A 27,522-nucleotide genomic window follows, 5' to 3' on the forward strand; every position below is an offset into this window, starting at 1 on the left:
GTTACTTGTCCTCATTGGTTAACTGAAATTTTGTCAGTTGACAATAGCCTAGGATAATTAGGTCCACATGATTACAACAAATATTTGGTGACTATTTAATTACAGGCAAACCCCTGTGCACCCTTTGGTATTTGGGAAGGAAGGAAAAATGAGGGACTCATCTTTATTTGCATGTACTCAAATATAATTTTTTATTTGGAAGGTGAGGCAGATAGGGACAGAAGAGAGAGAGTGCATATCTTCATTCACTAATTTGTTCCTCAAATAGCTGAAGTGCCTGGCATTGGGCCAGTTCAAATGAGGATCCAGGAACTCTGTCTGGTTTTCCCATGTTGGTAGAAGGCACCCAGCACTTGGACTGTTTGCTTTTCCAGGTACATTAGCAGGGAGCTAGATCAGAAGTGGAGTAGCCAGGATTTTAACTTATATCAGTGTAATAGAATGTGACAGTCTTATGTGCCGCAACAAGCCCCTGCAGCATATGGTAATAAATAATTGATAGCCTTGCTGAATAGTTCATAGATTTTAGTTTTATAAATAGGTGATAGAACTCTGATTTATACCTAGATATGTTTAATTTCAAAGCCTACATGCTATGTAGGAAGGACTTGAAAGGTTTCAGGTAATCAAGTCAAATAGTTCATTTTCTGCACCAACACTAATTTTAATCATTTATTTTTTCTGGAATTCTGTGTAATCTAAAATTATTTTCTCTGCATCATGCTGTTTCACTTTTGTATTATGTATGATCATGCACTGTCTTGTTAATCATTTGTATGTATTTTGAAGTACAAGTGTTGAACTTGTGTATCCCTTTAGAGTATTCTGTGTGTCTGGGGTTTAAAAGCTGGCACCAAAGACATGCATTTTGAAATATCATTTATCTGAAGAGAGAACAATGTAGTAACTAAAAAATATTGACCTTTGTAGTTGGGAACAAGGAAATTAAACATGCGGACAGAAAGGAGATTTGGGGTCAGCTAAGAGAATGATTCTGTGATTAAACAAGCTTGACTAGTGTAAGGTGTAATACTTAACTAAGCAATTGTCTCTTCAATTCCTTTGTGTAATAGACAAATGATAACCTAAGCATAGACCCTCATTTCCTTTAATATATCAGTTGGATAATTGGGACCAGCGCTGTGGCATAACAGGTTAAACATCCACTGGTGTTGCCAGCATCTCTGTGGCTGCTGTACTTCCAGTCCAGCTCCCTGCTAACATGCCTGGGAAAGCAGTGGAGGATAACCCAAGTGCTTCGGCCCTTGTACCTATGTGGAGGACCTAGAATAAGCTCTGGCTTCAGACTAGCCCAGCTTGGCTGTTGTTGCCATTTATGGAATGAACCAGCAAATGGAAGATCGCTATTTCTACCCTCTCTCTATAACTCTGCCTTTCAAGTAAATAAATAAATATTTTTTTAAAAAGAAACTAGGGAGATAGTAAAAAATGAGCTAGGTAATTTCCCTCCTGTTTATTTCTATATCCCTATTAAAGCATTTTACCATATGTGTTCATTTTCTAATTGGAATTATTTTTATGAGAATAGTAAAGACACATTTATAGTTCAGGGTAATGGAAAGCTGCTGTTGTCTCCTCTTCTATAATCCCCCTGTGCCTTTTTTATTCACACTTTCTTAGTGTTTCATTTCATAGTTAGAAATAACGTTTACATGTTCCTGGAATGCTTTCCTTAAAATGTACTCCTATTGAAATTTTTACCATTTTAAGAAGAGAAAAAAAGAGCAGGCCGACTAGTGTACTTTTCTCATGCTATAAACAGGTTATGTAAAAGTGTGCTGCTGATTTACTCATGAGTTAGAAGTGTATAGGTGTTACATCGAGGCAGCAGAATGATCTGCAGACATGAGTAACCTCTTTCATTTTGCCCGAGGTGCGTTGTAAGTATCTTCACCTTTCCCTTTATGTCATAATGTGAACTGATTCGAAAGCACGGAGGCTGAGTATATTGCCAACAGGGAGGCCATGGATTCTAAAAGAAAACCGCGAATCTTGATTTTCTTGTTTTTAGCTGTATGCTGTGTGCAGTCAAGTAGGAATGATTCTTATATTTGTATATTTTGTGGTTCATATGCATATATAGTTTGTTGGAAACATACTTTAGAACTAATATTTTTGTTCTTTGAATCTAAATCAGTGCCATGGAAGACTGAATATATTTAAAAATACATGAACATATATAACTGTTACTGAACAACTTTTAAAAAGAAATCCCTTTCCTATAATTAATGTAAGAAAGACTGAGTGAGAAATATTGAGTGGTCAAATGTTATGTGGAGCTTGAAATTAATATGAAACAAGTAGATGCTGTAACTGAGTTATGGTATGGGTTTTTTTTTTTAACTACATACATCATTTCCTTTTAAAAACCACTGTTTTAATTATTTGGCATTAACTTTTTCATTTTTATGAGGAGTAGCATTTAAAGAAGTCACAAGTTTACCTTACAGTACCTCCATTTTTGTGTTTGTGGGTTTTTTAAAACGAAAGCTTCATGTTGAAGTCTATAAATTCATTCGAAGTGTTAGATTTATTATTAGTTAGAGTAAGTGTAATTGATAAACATAAATTTTAAAGTTTATGTAATTTATTTTATGGATATAATCTTTGGAAACAGAATATTTATATAAGCTATGAACCATGCTGTTAAGCAATAATATACCATAGTTACTCATTCAGTACTTGAGCACTTACATGTGCCACGTAGTATTCTAGAAGCTTAGGTTAAACTCATGAACAAATTGCTTTCTTTTTGTCTTGCTTATTGTTTTTTGTTGTTATTATAACGTATTACCTGAGACAGGATAATTTATGTGGAAAGAGATTTATTTTGGGTTACAGTTCTGTAGGTTAGGAGATTGAACATGGGACATCTGCATTTAGTGAGAGCCTGTGCAATGTCTATTTATGATAGAAAGCAGCAGAAGGGCAAGTGCATGTGTGTGAGGGAAAAACAGAGCTTATGGGGTAGCCTTGCTTCATAACACCTGCTATCCTGAGAGAGAAAAGCATTAACCATTCTGATATCTTAATTAACTTTTAAAACCCCTACTATTGTAGCGCTTTTTATTTTATTTTTTTTTTTCAAAAGCAGAGAGTCTCAGAGATTTCACATCAGTTCATTCGTTCTTCAAATGCTCCTGGTAACTGGGCTGATCCAGAGCTAAGCTGGGAGCTTGGGGTGCAATCAGGGTTCCTCCTCTGGGTTACAGGGGATCCAACCACTTAGCTCTCATCTTCCTGCACATAATAACAAGTGTCAGTGGCACTCAAACCCAAATACTTTGATTAAAGATTTAGGCATCCTAGGTGTCTTAACCACTATGTCCAGTGCCTGCCCCTGTCGTATCTCATCAGCATATTTGATTGTTTGTCATCAAAATTCTACAAATATCAGAGCAGGAAAAGCCCACAGCGCCATTCTAACCTGTTAATGCATGCACATAACATTGTAATGATATGCTTCTTTCTTTGTAAAATCCACAGTGTTTCTTGTTGCTGATGCAATAAAGGACCACTCAATTAGACTGCATGATAAAGTTAAGGATGAAAGTTTATTAGATATTTCAAAACTTTGTGGCAAGTAGAATTAAACACGTTTACTTTGATAAAAACATTTTTGAAGTCCAAGTAAAAAGTTCATGAAAAAATGCATTTTATAAAGACTAAACATGGATTTCAGGTTTTTTTGCACCAAAACAAAATTGTCTTTTTCATGAATTGCTTTTTCATGAACTCATTGAATCTCCTCTTAGTTTTTTATTGCTTTTTATTTCCTTTTTAAAGATATTTTAAAAGGCAGAGTTACAAAGAGATCTTCCATCCACTGGTTCACTCCACAAATAACTGCAGTGGTTCGAGCTGGACCAAATTGAAACTGAGAAATTGGGAACTTCCACATAGGTTCAGAGACACAGAGAATTGGGTGCTCTTCCATGGCATTCCCAGGGTATTAGCAGGGAGCTGAATCAGAAGTGGAGTTGCTGAGATTTGGTGTTCGTATGAGATGCTGGCATTGCAGGTGGCATTCCTCCTGCACCATGCCACCTCCCTCTCGTGTTTTGTTTTATTTTTTTAAACATTAGCCTTTTATGCTCTAAGGATATTGTGATACCTAGAGTTTATATAAAGGAGAGTCTTTAATTCATTATTATTTTTCATGTATTGACTTGTGTGTATATAGATGTATTATATACTTGTGTATATATAAACAGCCCCCGGTTATAACAATTTATGATTAATCCATGTAAAAGATGAAATAAATTTCAGCATTAAGTATCTAAGTTATAATTTGATCCAGGCATACCTTAGTGATATTGCATGTTTATTAAGTGTTTAATAACATGGGCCTAGCGGTTATACCTACATTAATTTTAAAAAACTTCATTGCACACCAGGCATGGTACTCTAGTGTCTAACGTCCTTGCCTTGCATGTGCTAGGATCCCATATGGGTGCCAGTTCGTATACTGGCTGCTCCACTTCCCTTCCAGCTTCCTACTTGTGGCTTGGGAAAGCAGTAAAGGATGGCCCAAGGTCTTTGGACCCTGCACTCTTGTGGGAGACCTGGAAGAAGCTCCTGGCTCCTGGCTTTGTATTGGCTGAGCTCTGGCCGTTGTGGCCACTGAGGGAGTGAAACAGTGAATGGAAGATCTTTCCTTCTGTCTCTTCTCTCTGTAAATCTGACTTTCCAATAAAAATAAATGACTTAAGAAAAAAGACTTCATTGCTGTAAGTGCTAATGATCATCTGAACTTACCATGAGTCAATAGCTACTAACTAAAAAGGGTGATAATGGTAGATGATTAGTCTGCCTATGGCACTTTCTGTCAGGTTTATCTCATAACCTGAGTCAAGTTTTTTGCTTGTTTTTATTTTATTGGAGAGTCACACATATAGAGAGGAGAAGAGACAGAGAGGAAGATCTTCTGTCCACTGATTCACTCCCCATGTGGACACAACAACTGGAGCTGAGCTGATCCGAAGCCAGGAACCAGGAGCTTCTTTCGTGTCTCCCACTCAACTACAAGGTCCCAAGGCTTTGGGTTGTCTACTACTGCTTTCCCAGGCCACAAGCAGGGAACTGGGTGGAAAGTGGGGCCACTAGGACACGAACTGGTGCCCACATGGGATCCCAGTACATGCAAGGCTAGAACTTTAGCTACCATGTTGGGCTAAGTCATGTTTTCTTAAATCTCAAGATTCCTTGCATCTTTTTTTTTTAAAGATTTATTAATTTCTATTACAGAGTCAGATATATAGAGAGGAGGAGAGACAGAGAGGAAGATCTTCCATCCGATGATTCACTGCCCAACTGAGTGCAACAGCTGGTGCTGTGTCGATCCAAAGCCAGGAGCCAGGAACTTCCTCCAGGTCTCCCACATGGGTGCAGGGTCTGAAAGCATTGAGTTGTCCTTGACTGCTTTCCCAGGCCACAAGAAGGGAGCTAGATGGGAAGTGGAGCTGCGGCGGTTAGAACCAGTGCCCATATGGGATCCCAGCACGCTCAAGGTGAGGACTTAACTGCTAGGCCGTGCTGCTGGGCCCAAATCTCAAGATTCCTTGCATCTTGAAGTTGCAAGATACCATTCACTGTCTTGTCAGTTGCTTTGTTTTTTAGATGCTGACATGGTACTGTGAAAATTCTTGATGCTTGTGGTATCTATGTTTTGAAAAAGTATGTTCTTTTACCAGTTTCTGTAATTGGGCTTTGTTTATGCCTGTCTTAGAAATTTTCAACAGTCTACTTATTTTCTCTGAACCTGTGGCTACTTTGGCTGTTTCAGCCCTAGGTGGCACCCTTAGTCAAATTTTCCCCACTCTGGTGTTGGAATATTATCTCTATTTTAGCACTAAAGAAAACCCCATCCCAAATTTGTCTCTATCTTCAGTTTCTGTAATCTTTAGGTTGAACTGAGATGTGTCCAAATAGTGTTCGCTTGTCTCTTTGGGAGTCTGCCTGGGTTTGGCATAGGCCTATATGCCTCCTCTGCAGTCACTGGCTTGTAGTCACTGGTCTGCTGGAGACCATTAGGATCCACCCAGTATTAGAATTTAGTAGCCCAACACTATGTCCTAAGACAGAGTTCTGAAATCACTATTATGACCTATTCCCCAATGATTGGAGTCTTGTTTTTTCTGTCTCTCTGGTTGGATGAGGAGTGATAGAGGCAGTCTCCTGGAAATCAAGGCTAAAATTAAATCAAGGTAACACTGGCTCAGATGGAGACCAAAACATGATACCATTATGCTGCATTGTAGGTCTTGTAGGTTCCCTCTGAGTTCTGCTTGATTCTGGGTCTCACTGTGGCAGGTTTGATGCTGAGCTCCAGGACAAAGGCCTTTGCTCACTTTAACTTTTTACTTTCCTGCAAGTGAAATGTAACTCCCTCCCTGTGAACTTGAAATTAGGGGGAGGAGTGGTAGAGGCAGTCCCCTGACCACCCAGTCTAATACTAAACTGAGTCACAGATAAGTTTGTCAGCCTCAGGGACTGACACAGCCTCTGGGATATATGTTAGGCCTGTAAAGCAGTTAACATAGACAAACAAAGCATGAGTTTGTCCAACTCAGGTACCTGTTTGTTCCTATTATGAGGGAAATTCTAGAGGTTCCATCTGTGAGCACTGGCCTTGGGGATTAGGATCATTGGACTGTATCTGATACTGAGATTCACTCCCGTAGACAACGCCTGGAGCTCTTGTAAAGTTTGAAATTTGTATATGCTTCCTACCTTACTTCCGCAGCAATTGGGATCTTACTTCAGTGTCTGTCTGAGGATGGGGAAGGGGTGTAGTCACTTGGCTGTCTGGTCCATAGACTCGGGCTGCAGGTGCTCACCACAGAGCAGGGTTGAGAAGCAAATATCTGGCAGTATGTTCTACTGATGCTGGCTTAGTACCGAGTTGCAACTGTAAGGTTTTTGAGTTTAATTACCTTCTCCTCCCTAAGCAGGGAGGCATCTCTTCTCCATGATGGACCTGAAGTTGGTGCAGGAGTGATACTAAGATACTCTGTTTCTTGGCTTCTTCAATTGGCATTTTCTTCAACTGTTACTTGGCTTCCTTAGCTGTTGAGAATGTTTGATATATGAATAGCTGTTCATGTGAGGAGACGATCACACTTACTTGGCTGCTATCTTACTCTATCTGCTTGTTTCTATTTTTTAATTTAAAGTGAGAGATGTGTTAACCTTCAAGTAAACACTTAGAGGCCATTGTAGGGTTATTAGTGTAATTTCAGTATTGTTGTGTCTCAAGGACCAGAAATGCCTGATGATAGACAATGAACAGCCAATCAGAGCAGTCAGAACACACATGACATTAAGTTTGCTCTCCAGTATGTGTGTGTTTCTATGCAAAATAATGCCAATAGTACATCAAAGACCTGTATCTCCATTGATAATTGATTGGTTTTCCATTTGAGAGGAAGAGAAATAGAGACAAACACCCATTGATTTACTCCCTGAATGCCAGCAGTCTCCAGGTTAAGGTGGGGAGACAAATGCTGATTCACTCCCCAATGCCTACAACAGCTGGGACTGGGCTAGACCACTGAAAGGAGCCAGGAACTCAATCCAGGAACTCATATGAGTGGCATGAGCCCTGTTACTTGAGCCATCACTGATTCTTACCAAAAATCTGCATTAGCAGAAAGCTGAAGTTAGAAACAGAGCCAGGTATTGAACTCCAGTACTGTTTTGGGACAGAGGTATCTTAACCTATAACCATCCCCACTATAAATCTTTCAGTTTATAAAGAAAACAAGTATCGGGCCAGCGTGGTAGCCTAATGGCTAAAGTCCTTACCTTGCACACACCAAGATCCCATATGTGTGCTGGTTTTAATCCAGGTAGCCCTGCTTCCCATCTAGCTCCCTACTTGTGGCCTGGGAAAGCAGCTGAGGGTGACCCAAGCCTTGGGACCCTGCACTCATGTAGGAGACCCAGAAGAGGCTCTAGACTCCTGGCTTCAGATCAGCTCAGTTCTGGCTGTTGCGGTAACTTGGGGAATGAATCAGACAGAAGATCTTCCCTTCTGTCTCCTCTACTCTGTGTATCTGACTTAACAATAAAAATAAATAAATATTTTTTAAAAGTATCTCCAAAGTATATTCAAGTACTGTGAATTAAAATGAGCTTTACCTATTTCCAGGCTGCTTATTAATTGAAATAAGCTTATCTTTCTGGCAGACTAGTTTTAGGCATTACTTTATTGTCTTATATCCAGTAGAGGTCAGCATTAGAATGGAAGCTATCGTATTTGCACAAAAATTGCCACCTACCTTATGTATTAAGACTACTTACCTATTTAGCTGCACTATTTGCCAGTATTTTTTTCCCTTTGTTTTTATTTTTGACCATCTTTACATAGGTAATTGGGGCACAAAGGTTCAAGGGCTGCAGGAAAGTGGATAAGACTATTATTTCCACATTGTTTTTTTTTTTTTTCCTGTATATGGGGTAAAGAGGGATATTAACGGAGAAGCCCCACCCAGTCTCCCACCCACCCCAGGACCCTGATGTGGGGCATGCTCTGAGGTTCTTGCTCAAGTGGTTTTGATAGTTCATCAGTTAGGAATTGCTGCCAATCTTGCCACTCCAAGCACTATGAGGTCTTTGAAGATTCCACTGGTTGACATAGTCCATCATAGAGTCTCTGTTTGCCCCGTATTTCACTGCCAAGATATAGCTGAGATGGTTGGTTGACCTGTTCTGTCGTCTTTCTTTTCCTGGTTAGGGTTCTGAGTCCAGCATTTTGATTGGGGAGATCTCCAAAGAAACTTTGTACTTTGTCTGAGGTGTTCTCGGACCAGATTCTCATATGTGCTAGCAAGTACAGGGCCTGGCACAGTCCATTGCCCTGATCAGCTGGTGGTTGCAATCGCTGGGTTGATTGTGTTTTTACTCCTGACTTCCACTGGAACCAATGGGTGTTGCAGTCCAGCCTGGTCCTGCCCTGCACATACTTGGCCCTCGCATAAACCAGTGGGAGCTGCAGCCTAGTTGGAGCGACCCACACTAACCCCTATCAGGCCCGCCCCCTACCCTGGTTTGCCAGTCTGTGTAGCAGTAGTCCAGTCTGTCCCACACCCCATTCCACACCAGCCCCTGTCCTGGTTTTCGTGCCCTCCATTGGAAGTGGCAGCCCAAGAGGGAGGAGCCCACTGTTTCACTCCCTGGCCTCTTCAACTCCCAGAATACGTACTCTCCAGGTAGTTCTGTGGTTTGACTTGACAGAATTACCCCCAGTGCCAGCTTCTGCCAGCTGATGATGTGGCTAAGCCCAAACAAACCTCACCCACTCTAATTTTGTTTGCACCAGTAGGAATAATTAGCCCAGCCTGGCTTTTACCTGATCTAGGCCACATGAGGCGCACAGGTGTGGTAGCTCTGCCTAGTCTGGTCTGCCCCCATCCCAGCCCACGCTCTCCAGCGGGAGTAGCTGTCCAGCAAAGGAACCCTCCCTTATTCCCTCTGCCGGCGCTGCTCCCTCCCTTCCTTGTTCTCACGCTTGCTGGTTGGGCACTGCGGTCCCTTCTGGTACAGGCAACCTCACCTTGGCATTCCATATTGTGCACTAGTCTTTGTTGCGACCGAACCTGGCTCGACCCACACTGTTCTGGTGCTTGGATTTGCCAGTGGATGACGTGGTTTTCCCCTGACCCATGCCAATTGTATGCCTGTGGATAACTTTCCATGGCCTGTTCTGGGCTGTTTCCTATCATGTTTCTTACGCTTACCTGCCGGGTCTGTGTCCTGCCAGGGGAGTTGCCCAGGCTCCTCCATCAGAACATCTCCCAGTGCCAGGTTTCATGCTTACCAGTAGGTCCATGAGCCAACCCTACTCAGTCCACCTCCTGTCCTAACAGGAACAGTGGCTTTTCCTGACTGGCCTTCAACCCAAACTGGTCCTTGCTGTTGGATGTTTCAGCCCAGCCATGGTTTGTCCATACCCACATATGGCTCACACATGGCTCAGTAGGGGTTTGAGACCTTGCCTAGTCCATCGCACATCTGCCCTGGTCCTCCAGGACAGCAAAGGGTGTTGGGTCTGGCCCAGTTTGGTGCATCCAGTCGCAGTCCACACTTGTGCCAAGGGAGACTACAACCTTTTCCAGATCAGAACGCAGCCCCCATTCCAGGCCACACGCCCCTTGTTGGGATCCTCAACCCAGCTAGGGTTGTGCCCTTAGCTCCCCAGTTGGGCCTGTTCCCAGCCGTAGATCACATGCATGCCAGTGGTTGCTCTGACTCAGCTTGGCATAGTCCCTCACCTGTCCTGACCTCTGCCTTAGACACTGTGGCTTAGTGCTCCTGGCTCATGCAGACCAGTAGGTGCAAGAGCCTGGCTTGGCATGACCTGTGCTCCCTCCTGGTCTCTAGTTTTGCTTGTGGGACTAAGGTTTGCTCAGTCCTGCCTGATCTACCCTGTTCCATTACCAATTGACACATTAGCCAGCTGTTGGAGCTACATTTCCCAGCTTGTCGACCCCCAGGTCTGGACCACATGTTCACCAGTGGGAGCTATGACTCGCCAGGGGAGTTTCCCAAGTTCTTCCACTTAATCCACTCCCAGACCCAGTTCTCACACATTCCATTGTGTTTAGGCCAGTACCTGGCGCAGTCTGGCCTTCCATTGGCCTTGTATGAGCTGGTGAACGTTTCAGCCCGGCCCACCCCACACCCTATTCAGGATGCATATTTGGGTGCTGCTGCCCTGACCAGTCCAGACTATTGGGGGTTCTTTTACCTGTGATTGATGGCAGGCTCCTTGGTTACACCTAGCTTAGTCCATCACCACCCCAACTCTTGAGCTAACCAATGGGGCTAGAATATTCACAGGGTATGGCCCCCACATCGCCCACAGAATTTACCCCTGGTTATGGTTCTTGAGTGCTAGTTAATGTAATGGCTTGCTTAATGTGATCCTCCTCCTGCTCCATCATCATGTCAGGTAACATGATATAATTCTGCAGGACAAGCCCCAAGCCATAGCTTTTGCATGGACTGGTATTTGGTGGTCAGCATTGTTCAGTGATTACAAGTTTTGCAAAAGAAGAGTTACTGCCAATGGGAATCTTTATGAATGCTTCACGTCCTTGAAGCACAATGGGTTCAACCTGGAGCTAACTAAGCTGCGACTCAAAGAAACAAAGCCCCAGCGGTCCAGGCCGGAGACCTCCCCCCTCGGTGCACTCACCCTGAAGGGAGCAGCCCCCAGAGCCCAGGCAGGCCCGGGGGCAGCTCACCATGTGCACATGCTGGCTTTCGTTTGGGATCCAGGCTTGAGACGCCCCGTCCTGAGACCCACCAGCAGGAAGTTTTCTGCATTCATAAAAGTATTTGGCATCTTCAAGTACTAGTTCGTTATGGTTTTAATGTAAATGCAGTGAGTTCTCTAAAAATAATGGAAATCTCTAGGTCCCAAACAGAGCAGGGGATCTTGCACAATAGCCAGTTTTAGAAGATAGGCTGTGCAGTTCCCCAAAATGTGCTAGCCTTATGATTTGTAATTATTTTTATTCACTTACTCAGGAATAGTATATAAGGTGTTGATCTTCGTAAAAGGTTTAGAGTTCTTAAAACCCCTTATCATGGCTGAATCCTTTTAACGGGCACAGGTTTCATGGAGGAATATAATAAAGAGCCCAGTGCAGTGGTTCAATGGCTAAATCCTCACTTTGAAAGCGCCGGGATGCTGGCTGCTGCTCTTCTCAGCCAGCTCCATGCTTGTTGCCTTGGAAAGCAGTTGAGGATGGTCCAAAATCTTGGGACCCTGCACCTGTGTGGGAGACCCGGAAGCTCCTAGCACCTGACTTTGAATTAGCTGAGCTCTGCCAGTTTCAGCCACTTGAGCAGTGTGCAATCGGATGGAAGATCTTTCTCTAAATTTCTCTCTCCTTCTCTCTGTAAGTCTGACTTTCCAATCAAAATAAATACATCTTTTTAATAATGTGAAATAATTTGCTCAGGGTTTTTTTTGTTCCACCCAGACCTCTTGGTTGTTGAAAATAGTTTATGATTTGAGTTTACCATACTTATGTACTCTAGAAATCCAGAAATGTAAATATCAACCTCAAAATTATTTCTAGGTAATTCCTTGAGGTACCTGGTAGAGGCAAAAGTAGAATCACTTTGGAGATATGACCTCAGCCAATGAAATGATACTAACAAGGAATATTTTAAAATTGATGTGAGAAAATCCAGTTTATAAAACAAAACATGATTACATTTTCAAGAACTTTGTCTATCAGAGCTGTTGAATACAGATTATTTTTTATAAGGATTTTTATTTTCATTATGAAGTCAGATATAGAGAAGAGGAGACACAGGAAGATCTTCTGTCCAATGATTCACTCCTCAAGTGAGCCACAATGGCTGGTGCTGGACCGATCCAAAGCCACGATCCAGGAACTTCTTCTGGGTCTCCCACGTGGGTGAATGGTCCCAAAGCTTTGGGCTGTCCTCGACTGCTTTCCCAGGCCACAGGCAGAGAGCTGGATGGGAAGTGTAGCTGCCGGAATTAGAATCGGTGCCCATATGGGATCCCTGCGCGTGCAAGGCGAGGACTTTTAACTGCTAGGCCACGACACTGGGCCTGGATACAGATTGTAATATGGCTGGTGCAGTAGCATTGCGTGCTAATCCTCTTCTGCAATTTCGGCATCCCGTATTGGCATTGGTTCATGTCCTGGCTGCTCTACTTTCAATCCAGCTCCCTGCTTATGACCTGTGAAAGCAGTGGAGGTTGGCTGGTGTCCTTGAGCACCTGCATCTTCATGGGAGATCCACAGGAGGCTCCTGGCTCCTGGCTCCTGGTTTCAGATAGGTTTGGTTCCAGCCTCTGTAGCCATTTGGTGAGTGAACCAGCAGATGGAAGATCTCTTTCTCTTTTTCTGTAAATTTGCCTTTCAAATAAAAAAATAAGTAGAAAATGCATAACATATTTTAAAAATTTTAATTGTAACTTGGTGCCAGAAAGCTTATATTAAGGGACAATGTTTGTAAAAATAGATTTAACAGCATTAAGTGTTCATTGAAATTACGTAATGGTATATTAAAAAAATCCACAAATCTGAGTCGGAGAGTAAAGAAGTTATGATAGGTTCATGTGCTGGATGTTTTTCTAGCTACATTAAAATACCTTAAAAAGCAACTTATTGGACAAATTTAATCCAGTAAAGCTTGTGTATTTCTAATTTTGAATCTCATTACATTTATATTCCTTAATAGGTTAATTTGGGTTACTTTGTTAATAGTTGGAAGTATGAGGAAAAAATTAGAAAATTATCTCATGTAACAAAGTGAATTTTCTAGGATTCTTGTCATGTGGTAAAATAGGTTCTCCCCTAGTAGCTTTGTCTCTTTTGATCACTCACTCCTTCTGCCTCTGCCTCTCGGCTGCTTCCTGTCTGGTGGAGTGCTTTAGGGATTTTTCCCATTCAGAGCTGATGAAATTTCTGTCTGGGACATCCTGTGTTTCTGAGCTCCCCGCCCTACCTCCAGGATCTGTCTGTGCCTCTTGGATTCGCTGAAGTCTGTCTTTTGGTGTTTTATCTGAAAGACCTCTCCTGCTCCCCAGGTTGTGTGTTTCCGTTTCAGTGTGGACTGCTCTCTGCTGAAGTAGTTTTTCTGCATAGCCCCCAGCTTACGTGTGTGTGTCTCTTTTCCTCTCCCACAAATCCCTGTCAGTCTCTCTTTCTTATTCTGTCTACGTTGGTAGATTTCTGCCTTCATTGGTTTCATTCAGTTTTTTCCCTGGTTCACATACTTACTTATGTTTCATTTATTTTATTTAGGTAAAGCTACTTCCTCTTCGAATCCAAGCAGCCCAGCTCCTGACTGGTACAAAGATTTTGTCACAGATGCTGATGCTGAGATTTTGGAGCATTCTGGAAAAATGGTACTTTTGTTTGAAATTCTTCGGATGGCAGAGGAAATTGGAGATAAAGTGTAAGTTCTGTCTTATATTTATTATTAGATGACAAGATTCTTTGAATGCTTTTTTGTTTAAGCAATCTATTTAAATAAATTATGCTTTCCTATCCAGAGGTATAATTTCTTTGATTATTACAGTGCTAGACCGATGTAGGTAAGCACTACCTTATAAACCGCTGGTCCTGACTACATATTCAAGTGATTTCTTCAGTCATTTGTCTCTTATGAGCTTTTGTACCTTGAGCTTATTACCTCCTGTCGAGCTTTTAGTTGTTATCTATAGTATGCCATCATCAAAATAGTATTTGTGTACTATTTTTTTAAACAAAAATTTTTTTTAAAGATTTATTTTTTATTGGAAAGGCGGATATACAGAGAGGAGGAGAGAGAGAGAGGAAGATCTTCCTTTCAATGGTTCACTCCCCAAGCGGCCGCAACATCTGGAGCTGAGCCAGTCTGAAACCAGGAGCCAGGAGCTTCTTCCTGGTCTCCCACATGGGTCCAGGGTCCCAAGGCTTTGGGCCATCCTCCACTGCTTTCCCAGGCCACAAGCAGGGAGCTGGATGGGAAGCAGGGCCGCCGTGATTAGAACCGGCACCCATATTGGATCATGGCACATTCAAGGCAAGGACTTTAACCGCTAGGCCACGGTGCCGGCCAGTGTGTACTATTTTTTAAAACCCATAAATTCTTCCCAGTTCTTAAATCTAGTACATGCATGTAGGCATTTAATACCTGTTTGAGCCTTCTTTATCATTTCTCCTTTGTTGTTTGTTCCTATTTTACTTCTAATAGTTGTCCCACCATTTTCTATACATCTCCATCCCTATTCTTGCAGTTAGATTTATGAAGTGTTAAGCCAGTTGTATTGTCTAACGTCTTATAAGATCCAAGCATTTGATCATAAAACATTTTTAGTAAAACACTTTTTAGTAATAATTAAACTAAATCTTTTATCTGAGAAAAATTCAAACTTATTCCTGTAAAGAGACTCTCTGTTACATTTCTTTGCTACTGTTTAATCTACTCCTCACCAATTCTAACATGTTTGGTTGTCTTTCTATGGGGTAGTAAACTATTTGCAGACTAAACATTTTTATTCACCACCACTATAGTTGGCACCTACTTAGGTTCTGACTTTGTTGTTTGTTTGCATATTACTGCTTTATTCATTCATAAACAGGTTGTTCAGGTAAATGATAATGCTGGCTTAGAACACAATGATAGCTCTAAAGATAAAGGGCATATTTTGAATTAGAAACAATAAGAAATAGATTAACTATAGGACAGTAAGGAGAAAATAAAGAATGATTCCCAGGCTACTAGCTTAAGTGGTAGATGGATTATAGTATTATTTACTTAGGAGAAGATTAGAGTGGAGCTATTTTCTTGGAATAAACAAAGAGTTCTGCTTTGGTTCTGTTAAGGTGAACGATGTCAAGGAGGAAGTTGTTATTTGAGTATGGAGTCATTAAAAGGTTTGAAGAGATTATTGGTATAGGCATGCTTTTTTTCTGGTATCAACTTCCATGCTTCAAAATTTATTTTTAGGGACAGGCACTTGGCTTAGTGATTAAGGTGAAAGCATCTCATGTCAGAATATGTGGATTTGGTACCCATCTCTGTTCCCAACTCCAGCTTACTGCTAACAAACTTAGGGAGGCAGTGATGATGTCTCAAGACATCAAGTGGGTTCCTACCTCTCCTTTGGGAGGACTGGATTGAGTTCCTTGTTTCTGTGTTCCGACCTTATCCTGACCCAGCCCAAGTTATTGCAGATGCTTGTGTGTGCATGTTATGGGTGGGGAGGAGGGGGTGTTTGGGGTGTAGGCGTGAACCAAAGGATAGAAGTTCTCTGATCCTGTCTTGAATAATTATTTTCTAAAGCTTTTACACACACACATGCATACACACACACAATAATTAGATTTTTTCAGTATTATACAAACATTTTTACAGTAGAGGAAGGTTTTGTGTCCTACTCATTGCATGAATCTATTCTGCCTTGTTCAATCTAGCCATCCTCCTAGTCTGTTTCATGGGGGTTGAATACTTCACGATTGTTAAAATAGAAAATAAGTGAAGACATAGGTCTTGGTTGTTTGAGTGCCAGTGTACTGCAAGTTAGCAGGTTGGAATAATGGACTCAAAAGTTTAGAATTAAGGAAGACATACAGTAAACTATGCATGCATGATTAACTCCAACATAGATTCATAGTGTTGCTGTTTCTAGTTCTATTAAATTTTTGGACATCCAACAATGTGTATTAAAAGAACATCTGGAGTCAAATAGGGACCTCTCCTGTAGAATAGCTTTTAAAATCAAAACAAAACTTGAAGCATGCCTGCCACTGGCAATATAGTTTTTTTGTATTCATGTGCAAACCTAATTTTGTGTATGTAGATGGAAAATGAGACCCTCCCGTGCTCTTTCTGGTTCCAGTGCTTTCTTCATTTCCAACATGTAAATGTGTCAGTTTAGTTCTCACTAATAGATTAAATTAGAGCAGTGATTTTCAAACTGTTAGACTCCGTGCAAGTTGTGTGACCTAGAGCAGAATTTGAGGAACCAATGATTCTTCTTGCCACATGCTGCTATTCTACTTATTCATGAAAAATCCTTGATACAATACTTGTTGTTGTAATTGTGAAATAACTTTAAACTATTTTTAAAGCAACTAGCTTTTATTATGTTTTACTTCCACATAAAACGTTATGTGAACAGAATGCTTTTATGGCTAAAAAGGAGTTAAGAAAAAATCTAGGCTAGAGAATCAGGAATTGGAAATGAAATGACGAAGTGTAGAATGCATATAATTACTGAAATGTTTTCAGGAGGAAGAATTTTTTTTTACATTTTCTAATCATTGTATTAATGTAGAGTGAAAGTTACTTTTTTGGGGGGAAAGATTTGTTTTATTTCTACTGGGGGAAGAAGGTGAATAAACAGAACTGTTTTTCAATTTGGTCTCCACTGAATACAAACATACCCACACACATGCATTCACATATACAGCCAAAAATACTCCAACAGCACCAACCAACAACAAAAAAAGTGAGGGGAGGGCAAAAAAAACCACCAATATTCAAAACAAATACCTTCGAGCTGCACTAGTACTTCATATTTTGACCAAAAGAATAGATCCTGGGAGTGCAAAAGGCAAAATCAAATGACCAAACAATGCTGAACAAACACTTATTCATATACAAAATATTTATATTATTAAACTAGTAACAGGTGATCTTTTCTGTCAGTAAAACTTTGGAACCATTTGCAGTTTGTTAAAACTAGCATGATTTTGTCTGTGCTAGCTTCCAGACACCAAGAATGAATTCAGTTAGCTTCATTTTTGGATGCCTCATCAAAGTTTTCTACAAGATCTGGTTCATCATCATCTTCCTCATCAGTATATCATGCTTTTGGTGTTTTGATATCCAACTCTTGCCATGGGAACTGTTTAGCTAATTTTCTAAGGCTTGTTAGGCTGTTGGCACCAAGCTGACTTAATATTCCAGGAAGCATTTCTGTGATTGGCTTGGCTTCTGCATGACCAGTAATTGCAAGGGTGTTAGCTGAGAAGGAAGCTTGGACTTAGGAATTGTTGCAATGAATAATGGTCCCATCATCTTTTATCGTGTTCATTTCTTCAATACCAGCTGTATTATTCACAGCTAGTTGTTTGAGAGAACTCCAAAGCTTTTTGACATCCTCTGTAACTGTTCTGTGTACTACCTTTGTCTTCCTGCAAGCTGTAGCATTGCCCCCTCACCTGAGCAAGAAGTTTGGCTAACTTTTCTTGATTCATGCTGTTGGTAAATCTGAAGCAAGGGGGGTCCTCCAACACCAGCACATGGCCAGAACAAGATGGCTGCCTCAGTGAAACTAAAAATTACTTTTTAAAATTATTTAATTTGATTTGAAAGGCAGAGCCACAGAGAAACAGCCAAAAAGGTCTGTCATTTGCTTGTTTGCTTCCTATATAGCCACAAAGGCCAGAATCGGGCTGATCAAAAACTGGGAGCCTGGGACTTCTAGGTCTCCCACATAGGTGCATGGGCCCAAACTCTTGAGGCATTCTTTGCTGCCTTCCCAGGCACATAACAGGAAGCGGAATCAGAAGTGGAGTTGCAGAGACTCAAATCAGCATCCATATGGGATGCTGGGACTGCAGGTAAAGGCTTAGCATGATGCTCCATGACACTGGTCTTAAATGCTTTTAATTTTGAGAAAGTCAAACTAATCAATTTTTTCCCATCATCATACTTTGTGTCTTACATGAAGAACTGTTTGCCCAATCCTGCTGTGAACATTTTTGTCTGTGTGTTCTATTAGTATGAAATATGAAGTTTAGGGTGAAAATAACTTATACAGGTATATGGATGCTCAGTTTTGACAAAACTATTTTTGAGACTACTACTTTTTTCTCATTGAATTACCTTTACTCAGTTTAAAAAATCAGTTCACTGGGCCTGGTGGTGTGGCCTAGTGGCTAAGGGCCTCGCCTTGAATGTACCAGGATCCCATATGGTTGCCGGTTCTAATCCCAGCAGCTCCACTTCCTCTCTAGCTCCTCCTCTCTGTATATCTGACTTTGTAATAAAAAATAAAATAAATCTTTAAAAAAGAAAAAAAAATCAGTTCACTGTCACACACGGGTGTGACTATATCTGAACTCTGTTCTGTTCCACTACTCTGTGCCTGTCACTTTGCCAGTATTGCACTATCGTGATTTGCTTTAAGATCACATAGAGCTAGGACTACAACTTTACCATTTTTGAAATTGTGTTGGCCCAGCTGTGCTTGTCATTGCCATGTGTATAATGAGTTTAATTTCTACAAAATGATGAATGAAATATTTGTGTTTTTATTCCAATTTAATGACATTTGGAGATTGATTTAGGAAAGACATCTTTATTAATTCATGAATGCTCATCTGCTTTTTCAGCCTGGTTTTCAGCCAGTCTCTCATATCTCTGGACTTGATTGAAGATTTTCTTGAATTGGCTAGTAGAGAGAAAACAGAAGATAAAGATAAACCTCTTATTTATAAAGGTAAGTTACGAACATTTCTGTATCATAATTTTAAAAATGCTATTTAAAGCCAGACACAGACAAATGTCACATGTGAAAATAAATGTTAAAAAAAGTGTGGAAATTATACCTTTTATATATAAAAAATGTATTTCCCTCAATTTATATTTTTCATGGATCTCACATTATGTGTTACTAATATTTCCACTCCTACCTTCAAAAGGAACTATATATGACACATATATGTATATGTGTATGTTTGTATATGAAACAAATATGACAAAATTAAACAACAAAAGCAGCAAAATCTCAGAACCCTGGCATTTCAACTATTTATCCATTTTATCCTGTCTTTATCCATACATATGTAATTTTCTATAAAATTATATTGTGTTTGATATAATGTTACTGCTTTACTATAGTAAAGCAGACTCACATATCTGTTTTAGCACGTAATTATATTTTTGTAAGAAGAGCAGATGAAACCTACCTAGCAAAAAGCCCTAATGTAAAATTGCTTGTCAGTTTTTTTTTCTAATAACTGTTCCTTTCACATAAATGAATAAATATTTTAAGAAAATATTTGTGAAGCACAGTGCGATGGTGCAGTGTCTAAATCCTCCCCAGGATCCTATATATTCGGTGGTTTGTATCCCATCAGCCCTGCTTCCTGTCCAGTTCTTTGTGGCCTGGAAAAGCAGTAGAGGGCGGCCCTAAGCCTTAGGACCTGGAGGAAGCTCCAGGCTCTTGGCTTCAGACCAACTCAGCTCTGTTGCCAAATAACATGGCATCAACATTTCTTTCCTTTTCTTTTCTTTCCTTTTTTTTTTTTTTAACTGTCTTTCTCCATCTGTCTTACTTATATATATGAGAAAAAGCATGATATTTGTCTTTTTATGTCTGGTTTGTTTCACTTAGAATTTAATTTCTTTTCATGATTTCTATTGTATATGTTTTCTACATTTTCATTATCAGTTATTTCATCCACTGGTGGGCATCTAGATTGGATGCCACATTTCATCAAGTACTTCCCTGTTATCTGTTGAGATAATCATATGTGGCTTTTTTTTTTTTTTTTGGCCGTCATTCTGTTGATGTATTAAGTTTCTGATTTTTACTATGATGAACCATCCTGTGTCTTTTGGATAAATCACACTTTCTCAGGCTGAATAATTGTTTTTATGTTTTATTGGATATGATTTACTAGTGTGTTGAGACTTTTTGTATTTATGTATATAAGGTATATTGGTCTGTTGTTTTCTTTTTGTTGTTGTTGCTATGCCCTTATCTGCCTTTTTAAATGTAAAAACATCTTCCCTTTCAGTTTTTCTCAATAGTTCGAGAAAAAAATTTTGATTTTCCTTAAAGTTTGATAACATTCGTTAGTAAACCCATCTGGCTTTGTTGGGGACACTTATTGATTCAGTCTCATCACTACTTATTTGTCCAGTTTTTCATATTTCTTGTGGTTGACAAATTATGTCTAGAAATGTATTCATATTTTCTAGGTTTTCCCAATTTTCATTATGTAGTTTATAATAATTTCTAATGGTTCTGTTTCTGTGGTATTGATTGTAATATCTCATTTTTTGTTTCTGATTTCATTGATTGGCTTCCTTTTCATTCTTCGCTAGTCAGTTATCTGTTTTCCTTATCTTTTCAAATAACCGGATCTTTGTTTCATTGACCTTTTATATTTTTTAACTGTTTAAAGAATCATTTTTGTTTATTTCCTTCTAAATGTTGGTTGATTATTTTTGTTTTGACAAAAATTTGGGATGCATTGTTTTTATTTGATTTCTTTCCTTTTTATGTAGTAACTGTTATAAATATTCCTTTATGTTCTGCTTTTGTGGTATCCTATTCGTTTTAGTTGAATATTCTTTTTGATTTCCTCAGTGACTCCTAATCCAATCAGGAACATGTTGTGTTGTTCAGTCTCTGTGAGTCTGTGTAATTTCTGTTATTTCTTTTGTTAATAGCTACTTTCATTCAACTATGGTCAGAAATGATAAGTGGTTATGATTTTTTTCAGCTTGTTTTATCACCGACTATATACAATGTTTTCATCGTGAAAATGATGTGCATTCTGCAACTATTGATTGAATGTTGTATACATATATCTTTTAGACCCATTTAGTCTGTTATGTAGATTAACTCAGTTGCTCTCTGTGTAGTTTTTTTCTAGAAGATCTGTTCCTTGATGAAAATGTGGTGTTAGAATTGTCCTGCTATTATTGAATTGAAACCTCTCCAATCATATCTAGTAACATTGCTTTATAATGCTGGGTGTCCCGACAGTCGGTGAATTTATAGTAGTCATATCTGATTGTTAAATTGATTGTTTGATCATTATGTGGTGACTTTGTCTCCTTATAGTTTTTGTGTTTAAGTCTATCTTTTTCTGATATAACGGTATTCCTGCTTTTTATTTGCATTTACTTGAAATTTCTTTTGTCATTTCTCCTTTAGTCTAACATGCCTTTACCTATGAATTAAGTTTCTTATAAGTACTGTGTTATCCAGTCTTTTATCCGTTCAGCCTGTGTAGTTTTTGGATTTAGTCCATTTACATGCAAAACTATTCAACTAATAACTTGCCTCCTATTAATTTTTCACTATCCTTTACTCTTTCTAGTAGGTTTTATATTTTCATACTTTTTCATTTTGAAAGTTATCCTTTTTTGTTTCTGTGTGTGGAATACACTTAAAGCATGGTTAATAAGGATAGTTTTGGGTGATTCCAGTTTTTGCTTGTTTTGGAATGTTTTTATTTCTCAATCGCTTATGAAATATAGCTTCAGTTGACAAAGTATTCTGGACTATCAGATTTTGTTGTTGTTCAGGAAATGGTCTGTATTTCTGTTTAATCCTGGCCTGTGAACTTTCTGTTTGTAAAGTTATAGTGCAGTAGGTTAAGCCTCTGCTTGTAACACTGGCATCCCATATATACACTACTCCAGTCCAGCTCCATGCTAATGTGCTTGGGAAAGTAGTGAATGAGGACCCAAGTCCTTGAGCTGCTATGCCCATGTGGAGTTCAGGCTTCTGGCTTCACTTTGTCCCAGTGTCAGCTGTTGCTGCTATTTGGAGAATGAACTGGCCGGTGGAAGGGAAGATCAAGATCTCTCCAACTCTAGCACTGTCTGTCAAATAAAAAATGAAACTTTTTACAGAAAATCTTGTTAAATAAAGAGTTTTGTGAGCTGCCACTTTTCTCTTGCAATTTTAAAACTTCTGTGTTGTATTTTTTAAAGTTTGGTCGTAATGTGTTTTGGTGAGGTTCTTTTTTGATCATGCCTATGTGTAGTCTTGTGAACTTCCTGTATTTAGATGTCCATATCTTTCTCTAACTTGAGAAAATTATGTTCCATGAACCATAAAAATACCATTAGCACTTAATCCCCTAATATTTTAGCAGGGGCACTGAGTAAAATCTCACCCGTTTCAAAATTGACGTGTTAAATCACTAACTTATAAAGTTGTGATCTTTTACAAGCACACACAAACAAACACACACGAATTAAAACTCATGGAATGAGAATACATGCTGAAATTTTTGCCCACGGTCTTTTTTGACACATAGGAGGCATTTAGTAAATATTTGTTCAGTATATGCATAAAGAAATTTTGTCTTTTGCTTTTATCTGAGCATGATAATTAGGTGAAAACCCTGGCCCATGTAGATTTAATTCAAAACAAGACTCAAGAGCTGAGTACAGTTTCATAGTGGTTTTTGGTAGCTTTAAAAGACTAGTGAATTTTAAGAAATTGTCATGTGGATGAAATAGATTCTTAGAATATGTAAGTAAAAAAAAACATGCTTTGCTGTGCAAATAGAATGTATATAACCTGCTTTTAAATGGAAAGCAAAGAAAAACATTTGCTAACTAGTGGTCAGTATGTCCAATCCTTTTTGTGTTTTTTTGTTGAATTTCCAGGTGAAGGGAAATGGCTCAGAAACATTGACTACTACCGTTTAGATGGTTCTACTACTGCACAGTCAAGGAAGAAGTGGGCTGAAGAATTTAATGATGAAACTAATGTGAGGTAGGAAAAAGGTTATGTAATGACTGAGAGTTTCTGAAATGATTTTTAAATTTATACACAGTGGATATGATTAGTTTAAGCCAAAGTAACTGGTTTCATGTCCTGATTCTATTCCCAATTCCGTGTTCTTGCCAGTGTGTACCCTAGGAGGCAACAAGTACTTGGATTTCTACCACCCAGATGGGACATACTGGTTAGGTCTTTGGCTGCTTGTCCTTGGCTTGGCTCAGCCCTGGCTTATGTGGGTATTTGAGGAGTGAACCACAAGATGGGAGTTTGTTCATTCCTGGTGTCTCTCTCTTCCTTTCAAATAAATACAAATGGACACACTCTTAAACATTCTCTTTTAGCATGTGCTTCTATAATTTTTGACAAATGTTTCATCACTCTCATAAAAAAAAACACTCATGGAATCCGGTAGTTTGTAGCTTTTTGAGTTTTACATTCTTCACTTAGGGAAATGGGTTTGAGATTAATCCAGTTGTTGCAGTAGTTCATTTGTTGAGTAGTTCATTGTGGAGATGTATCCTTTTGTTTAGTTGTTACCACCTGAGAGATATTTGAGTTGTTTTTCTGTCTGATAATTAAAATCAATACTACTGTACATACTCCAATTGAAATACTCTACATACTCCAGCCATCAAAAAAAAATGAACTTGTCATTTGCAACAACATGGATAAGAACTAAAGGTCTTTATGTTATGTGAAATAAATGGAGTACCAAAAGCAGATACTATCTAGACTCTTGAAGTACATTATCTCATGAAAGTTGTTTAATGATCTTATTACAAGTATAGTGGTGGTTACCAGAGACTAGGGAGGGAAAAAATCAATAGAGGATCTGGGAAAGTTTATTCTAGACAGGAATAAAAAATTCTGGAGTCTTACTAAAGTGATCATGTATAACATTAAGGTACTGTGTAGTTCTTTAGTTAAAAAATAAAAATACAGTCTTGGATGTTCTCACTGTAAAGAAATGTTAAAGGCTTGAAAGGATAAATTTATTTACCCTGATAGGACATTATGGAGTCTATTACATACACTTCATGTATATGTACAATTTTATGTTAAAATTTTAAAAATAAATAAATTTAAAAAATAAAGCTGCCCAAAACATTTATGTAGAATTTTTTGTGTGAACATAGGTATTTACCTAAGTGAAATGAAAGTCTTAAGATTGTAATTGTTGGATTCTATGGTAAGTTTCTTCATCTTTGTAAAGAAATAATCTCTCAGTTTTTCAAAGTGAGTATACAATTTTATGTTCCTCCCAACAATGTATGAGAGTTCCACTTGTTCTTCATCCTTATTACTTAGTATCATGCTTTTTTTTTTATTACATTGTATTATGTGACACAGTTGTAGGTACTAGAATTCCTCCCTTACTTCCCCCGCATGGTGGTTCCTCCACCTTGCTACATTGCCACAGTTCAAGTTCAGCTGGGGTTCTTCCATTGCAAGCTTATACCAAGCATAGGGTCCAGCATCTTATTGTCCAGATAAGTTCAACGGCTTCTTGTGGAGACCATTTCTGGTCCGAAGGTAGAGCCGGCAGAGTGTCATCCCGACCAGTCAAAAGCCCCAACATAACATCAGCAACAATCACAACATTATGAAATAGTGGACATAGTATTGAGTAACACATATGTTAAAAATAAAATAAAGCAAAATAAAATTTAAAAAAATTACATTTTACAGGTACTATTTTTCATATTGACATCATTTCATCTTAAATTCTTAAATTAAGACAAACATGTGATATCTAACCTTTTGGGATTGGCTCATTTCTCTTAGCATTATGGTTTCCAGCTGGGCCCATTTGGCCACAAAGAGCTGCATTTTGGTTTTTTAAATAGCTGGGTAGTATTCCATGGAGTAGATGAACCATAGCTTTCTTATCCAGTCTTCTGTTGATGGGCATTTCGGTTGCTTCCAAATTTTTGCAATTATTGATTGTGCTGCTATGAACATAGGGGTGCATGTTGGTTTCTCGTGAAACAGGTGTTTTGGATATATTCCTAGGAGTGCTGTTGCTGGAGTATCATTATGCTTTTTAAAAAAAAGTCACCTTATTTTCTATTAGCGGCTTTTAAAGAAGTTACCTTGTACTACTAGGTATATAATTATATCTTGTAATTTTAATTTGCCTTTCACTAATGATAAATGACACTAAGCATCTTTTACTATTCTTATTGGTGAATTTTTTTAAAGATTTATTTTATTTTTATCACAAAGTCAGATAACAGAGAGGAGGAGAAACAGAGGAAAATCTTCCTTCCGATGATTCACTCCCTAAGTGGCCGCAACGGCCGGTGCTGTGCCGATCCAGAGCCAGGAGCCAGGAACTTCCTCCAGGTTTCTCACACGGGTGCAGGGTCCTAAAGGTGTCTTTGACTGCTTTCCCAGGCCACAAGAAGGGAGCTGGATGGGAAGTGGAGCTGCCGGGATTAGAACTGGTGCCCATATGGGATCCTGGTGTGTTCAAGGCAAGGACTTTAGCTGCTAGGCCATGCCGCTGGGCCCTCCTATTGGTGAATTTTAAACATTTTAGATTATTTATTTATTTGAGAGAGACAGGCAAAAAAGAGTTCCTATCCATTGCTTTACTCCTCAGTTGTCCACAGCAGCTGGCCTCGGGCTATGTCAGAGCTTGGACACAATCCAGGTCTCCAAGTGGTGCCAGGAGATAAGTTACTGGAAGTATCACTGTTGATTCCCAGGTCTGCATTTATCAGAAGTTGGAGTCAGGAGCCAGAGCTGGAAATTGATCCCAGTACTCTCATGTGAAATACATTTTTTCTCTCACATCAATTCATTTATTGTTATTTTAAAAACGAGTGACAGTGCTATCTTTCTTCTTCTGGTTCACTTCCCAAATATTCACATAGCCATGGTTAGGCCGTGCCAAAGCCATGACCCCATCCAGCTCTTGCAGCTGGATGGCAGGAACCTAAGTATATAGGCCATTCATCTGCTTCTTCTCAGGCTCATTATGAGGAGCTAGTTATAAGTAGAGGCAAGTAGAGGCATGCATCTTAATCTCTGGTCTCAACAACCACTCTCTTGTTGGCAGTTTTTATATCATCCTTTGTGGCAAGCTGTTCAGAGAATTTTAGTATTAACGAAAGTTACCTGATCCTGTCTTTTTACTGTAATTTTATCATGTTTTCTGTCTGCACTGTTGATGTTGCTTCAAACTGTTAGTAATTGGCAAAATTAAACTGCATTTGGAATACTAGAATTTATATATGCATGCATTTGTTGTGACCCTGAGAGTCTAGTGTGTTACTAAATTCCTTGAAATATATAAATAAATAAAAACTAAACAAAACCAAGGTTGTTTAAAATGTATATGTGAACATGCATATGTACTTAATGTCCAGTGGTATGAAATCCGGACTTGGGGAAAAAGAATAAAAGAGATGGCAGTAGTCTAAGGGAAAGATGGGCAATATTTGCTTTAATAATATTTTCATCTAAGAAAGGTATTAAGCCAAATGTGTAAAATATATTTTTAATTCTTTCAGCAGTGATCAAGTAGATGTAGGCTTAAGGATAGAGGAATTCCAGTTAGATAATACGAAGATAATTAGTTATTGAAAATCTGTAGAATCTGGGAGAGCTTGCAAAGAATGTTTCAGGTACAGTTAACATGTTTGAGTGGGTAACTGCAGGGGCCCTGGTGCTTTGGTCATCTTTGGTAGCTTTCCTGTCCCTTTGCATGAATCTATCAGAAATCTAATATCCAAGACTCCAAACAGCACCCGTATGGGATGCTGCGGTACCAACCTGAGCCACTATTTCTTTGAATGCATTTACAGACCCTCTTTTTTCTTTTTCTTCTTTTTTAAAAATTTTTTGGAAATGCACTGACAAATGTGTATTTTTTGCAGTCCTGGAGATTCCAAGGTCACTGAATCTTTATTCCATTTAATTTACACCCACTGTTCAGATTGAGTCATTTCCAATATCTGTTTGCCAGTTTAGTGGATCTGGTTTTCTATATTCTTCTGTGGTGCTCATCTGTTGCATCTTACAATTTTTGTTGTATTTTTCAATTTAAAAATTGCTGCTTTCATACTCTTGTCTCTGCTGAGACTTTTGTTTTTCATTCATTTAATGGTGTGTTAATTGTTTATTGAGGCATATTGATAATTGCTGCTTTTTAAATCCTTGTTAAACAATTCTAGCATTTAAGTAATCTCAGTGTTCGCATATACTAATTGTCTTAACTTATTGAAGTTGAGATTTTGCTAGTACTTATTACAATAATCTTTCTGTTAAACTGGGGCTTTTGGTTATTGTTGAACAAGAATCTGGATCCCATTTAGATCTTCTGATATAACAGTTGTGTTCCACTTCACTATTGGCAGTCTAGGCTAGGGGCTGGCAGTTTGATCTCCTCACTAGACCTCTACCAATCCTGCCATTGTTTGTCTTCCCTCTGAATCCCTATTAGTTCTACTGAGTGACTTCATTAG

General features: G+C 39.1%; 1 protein-coding gene and 1 pseudogene across 8 annotated transcripts in view; one reads left to right on the plus strand and one right to left on the minus strand.

Annotated features, from left to right (window-relative positions):
- ATRX (ATRX chromatin remodeler) overlaps positions 1 to 27,522 on the plus strand; it is a 188,983-nt gene that overhangs the window by 125,577 nt on the left and 35,884 nt on the right. For all 8 annotated transcript variants that reach the window (XM_040999433.1, XM_040999434.1, XM_040999436.1 and 5 more), the window contains 3 exons: positions 13,821 to 13,974; positions 18,906 to 19,012; positions 22,933 to 23,041. In XM_040999433.1, the coding sequence (XP_040855367.1) occupies positions 13,821 to 13,974; positions 18,906 to 19,012; positions 22,933 to 23,041 (370 nt within the window). The remainder of the gene's footprint in view (positions 1 to 13,820; positions 13,975 to 18,905; positions 19,013 to 22,932; positions 23,042 to 27,522) is intronic.
- On the minus strand, positions 17,294 to 17,765 carry LOC121169020 (annotated as a pseudogene).

This window comes from Ochotona curzoniae, unplaced genomic scaffold (genome assembly GCF_017591425.1).
Source record: "Ochotona curzoniae isolate NIBS_2020 unplaced genomic scaffold, NIBS_Ocur_1.0 scaffold_1852, whole genome shotgun sequence".
Lineage (NCBI taxonomy): Eukaryota > Metazoa > Chordata > Mammalia > Lagomorpha > Ochotonidae > Ochotona > Ochotona curzoniae.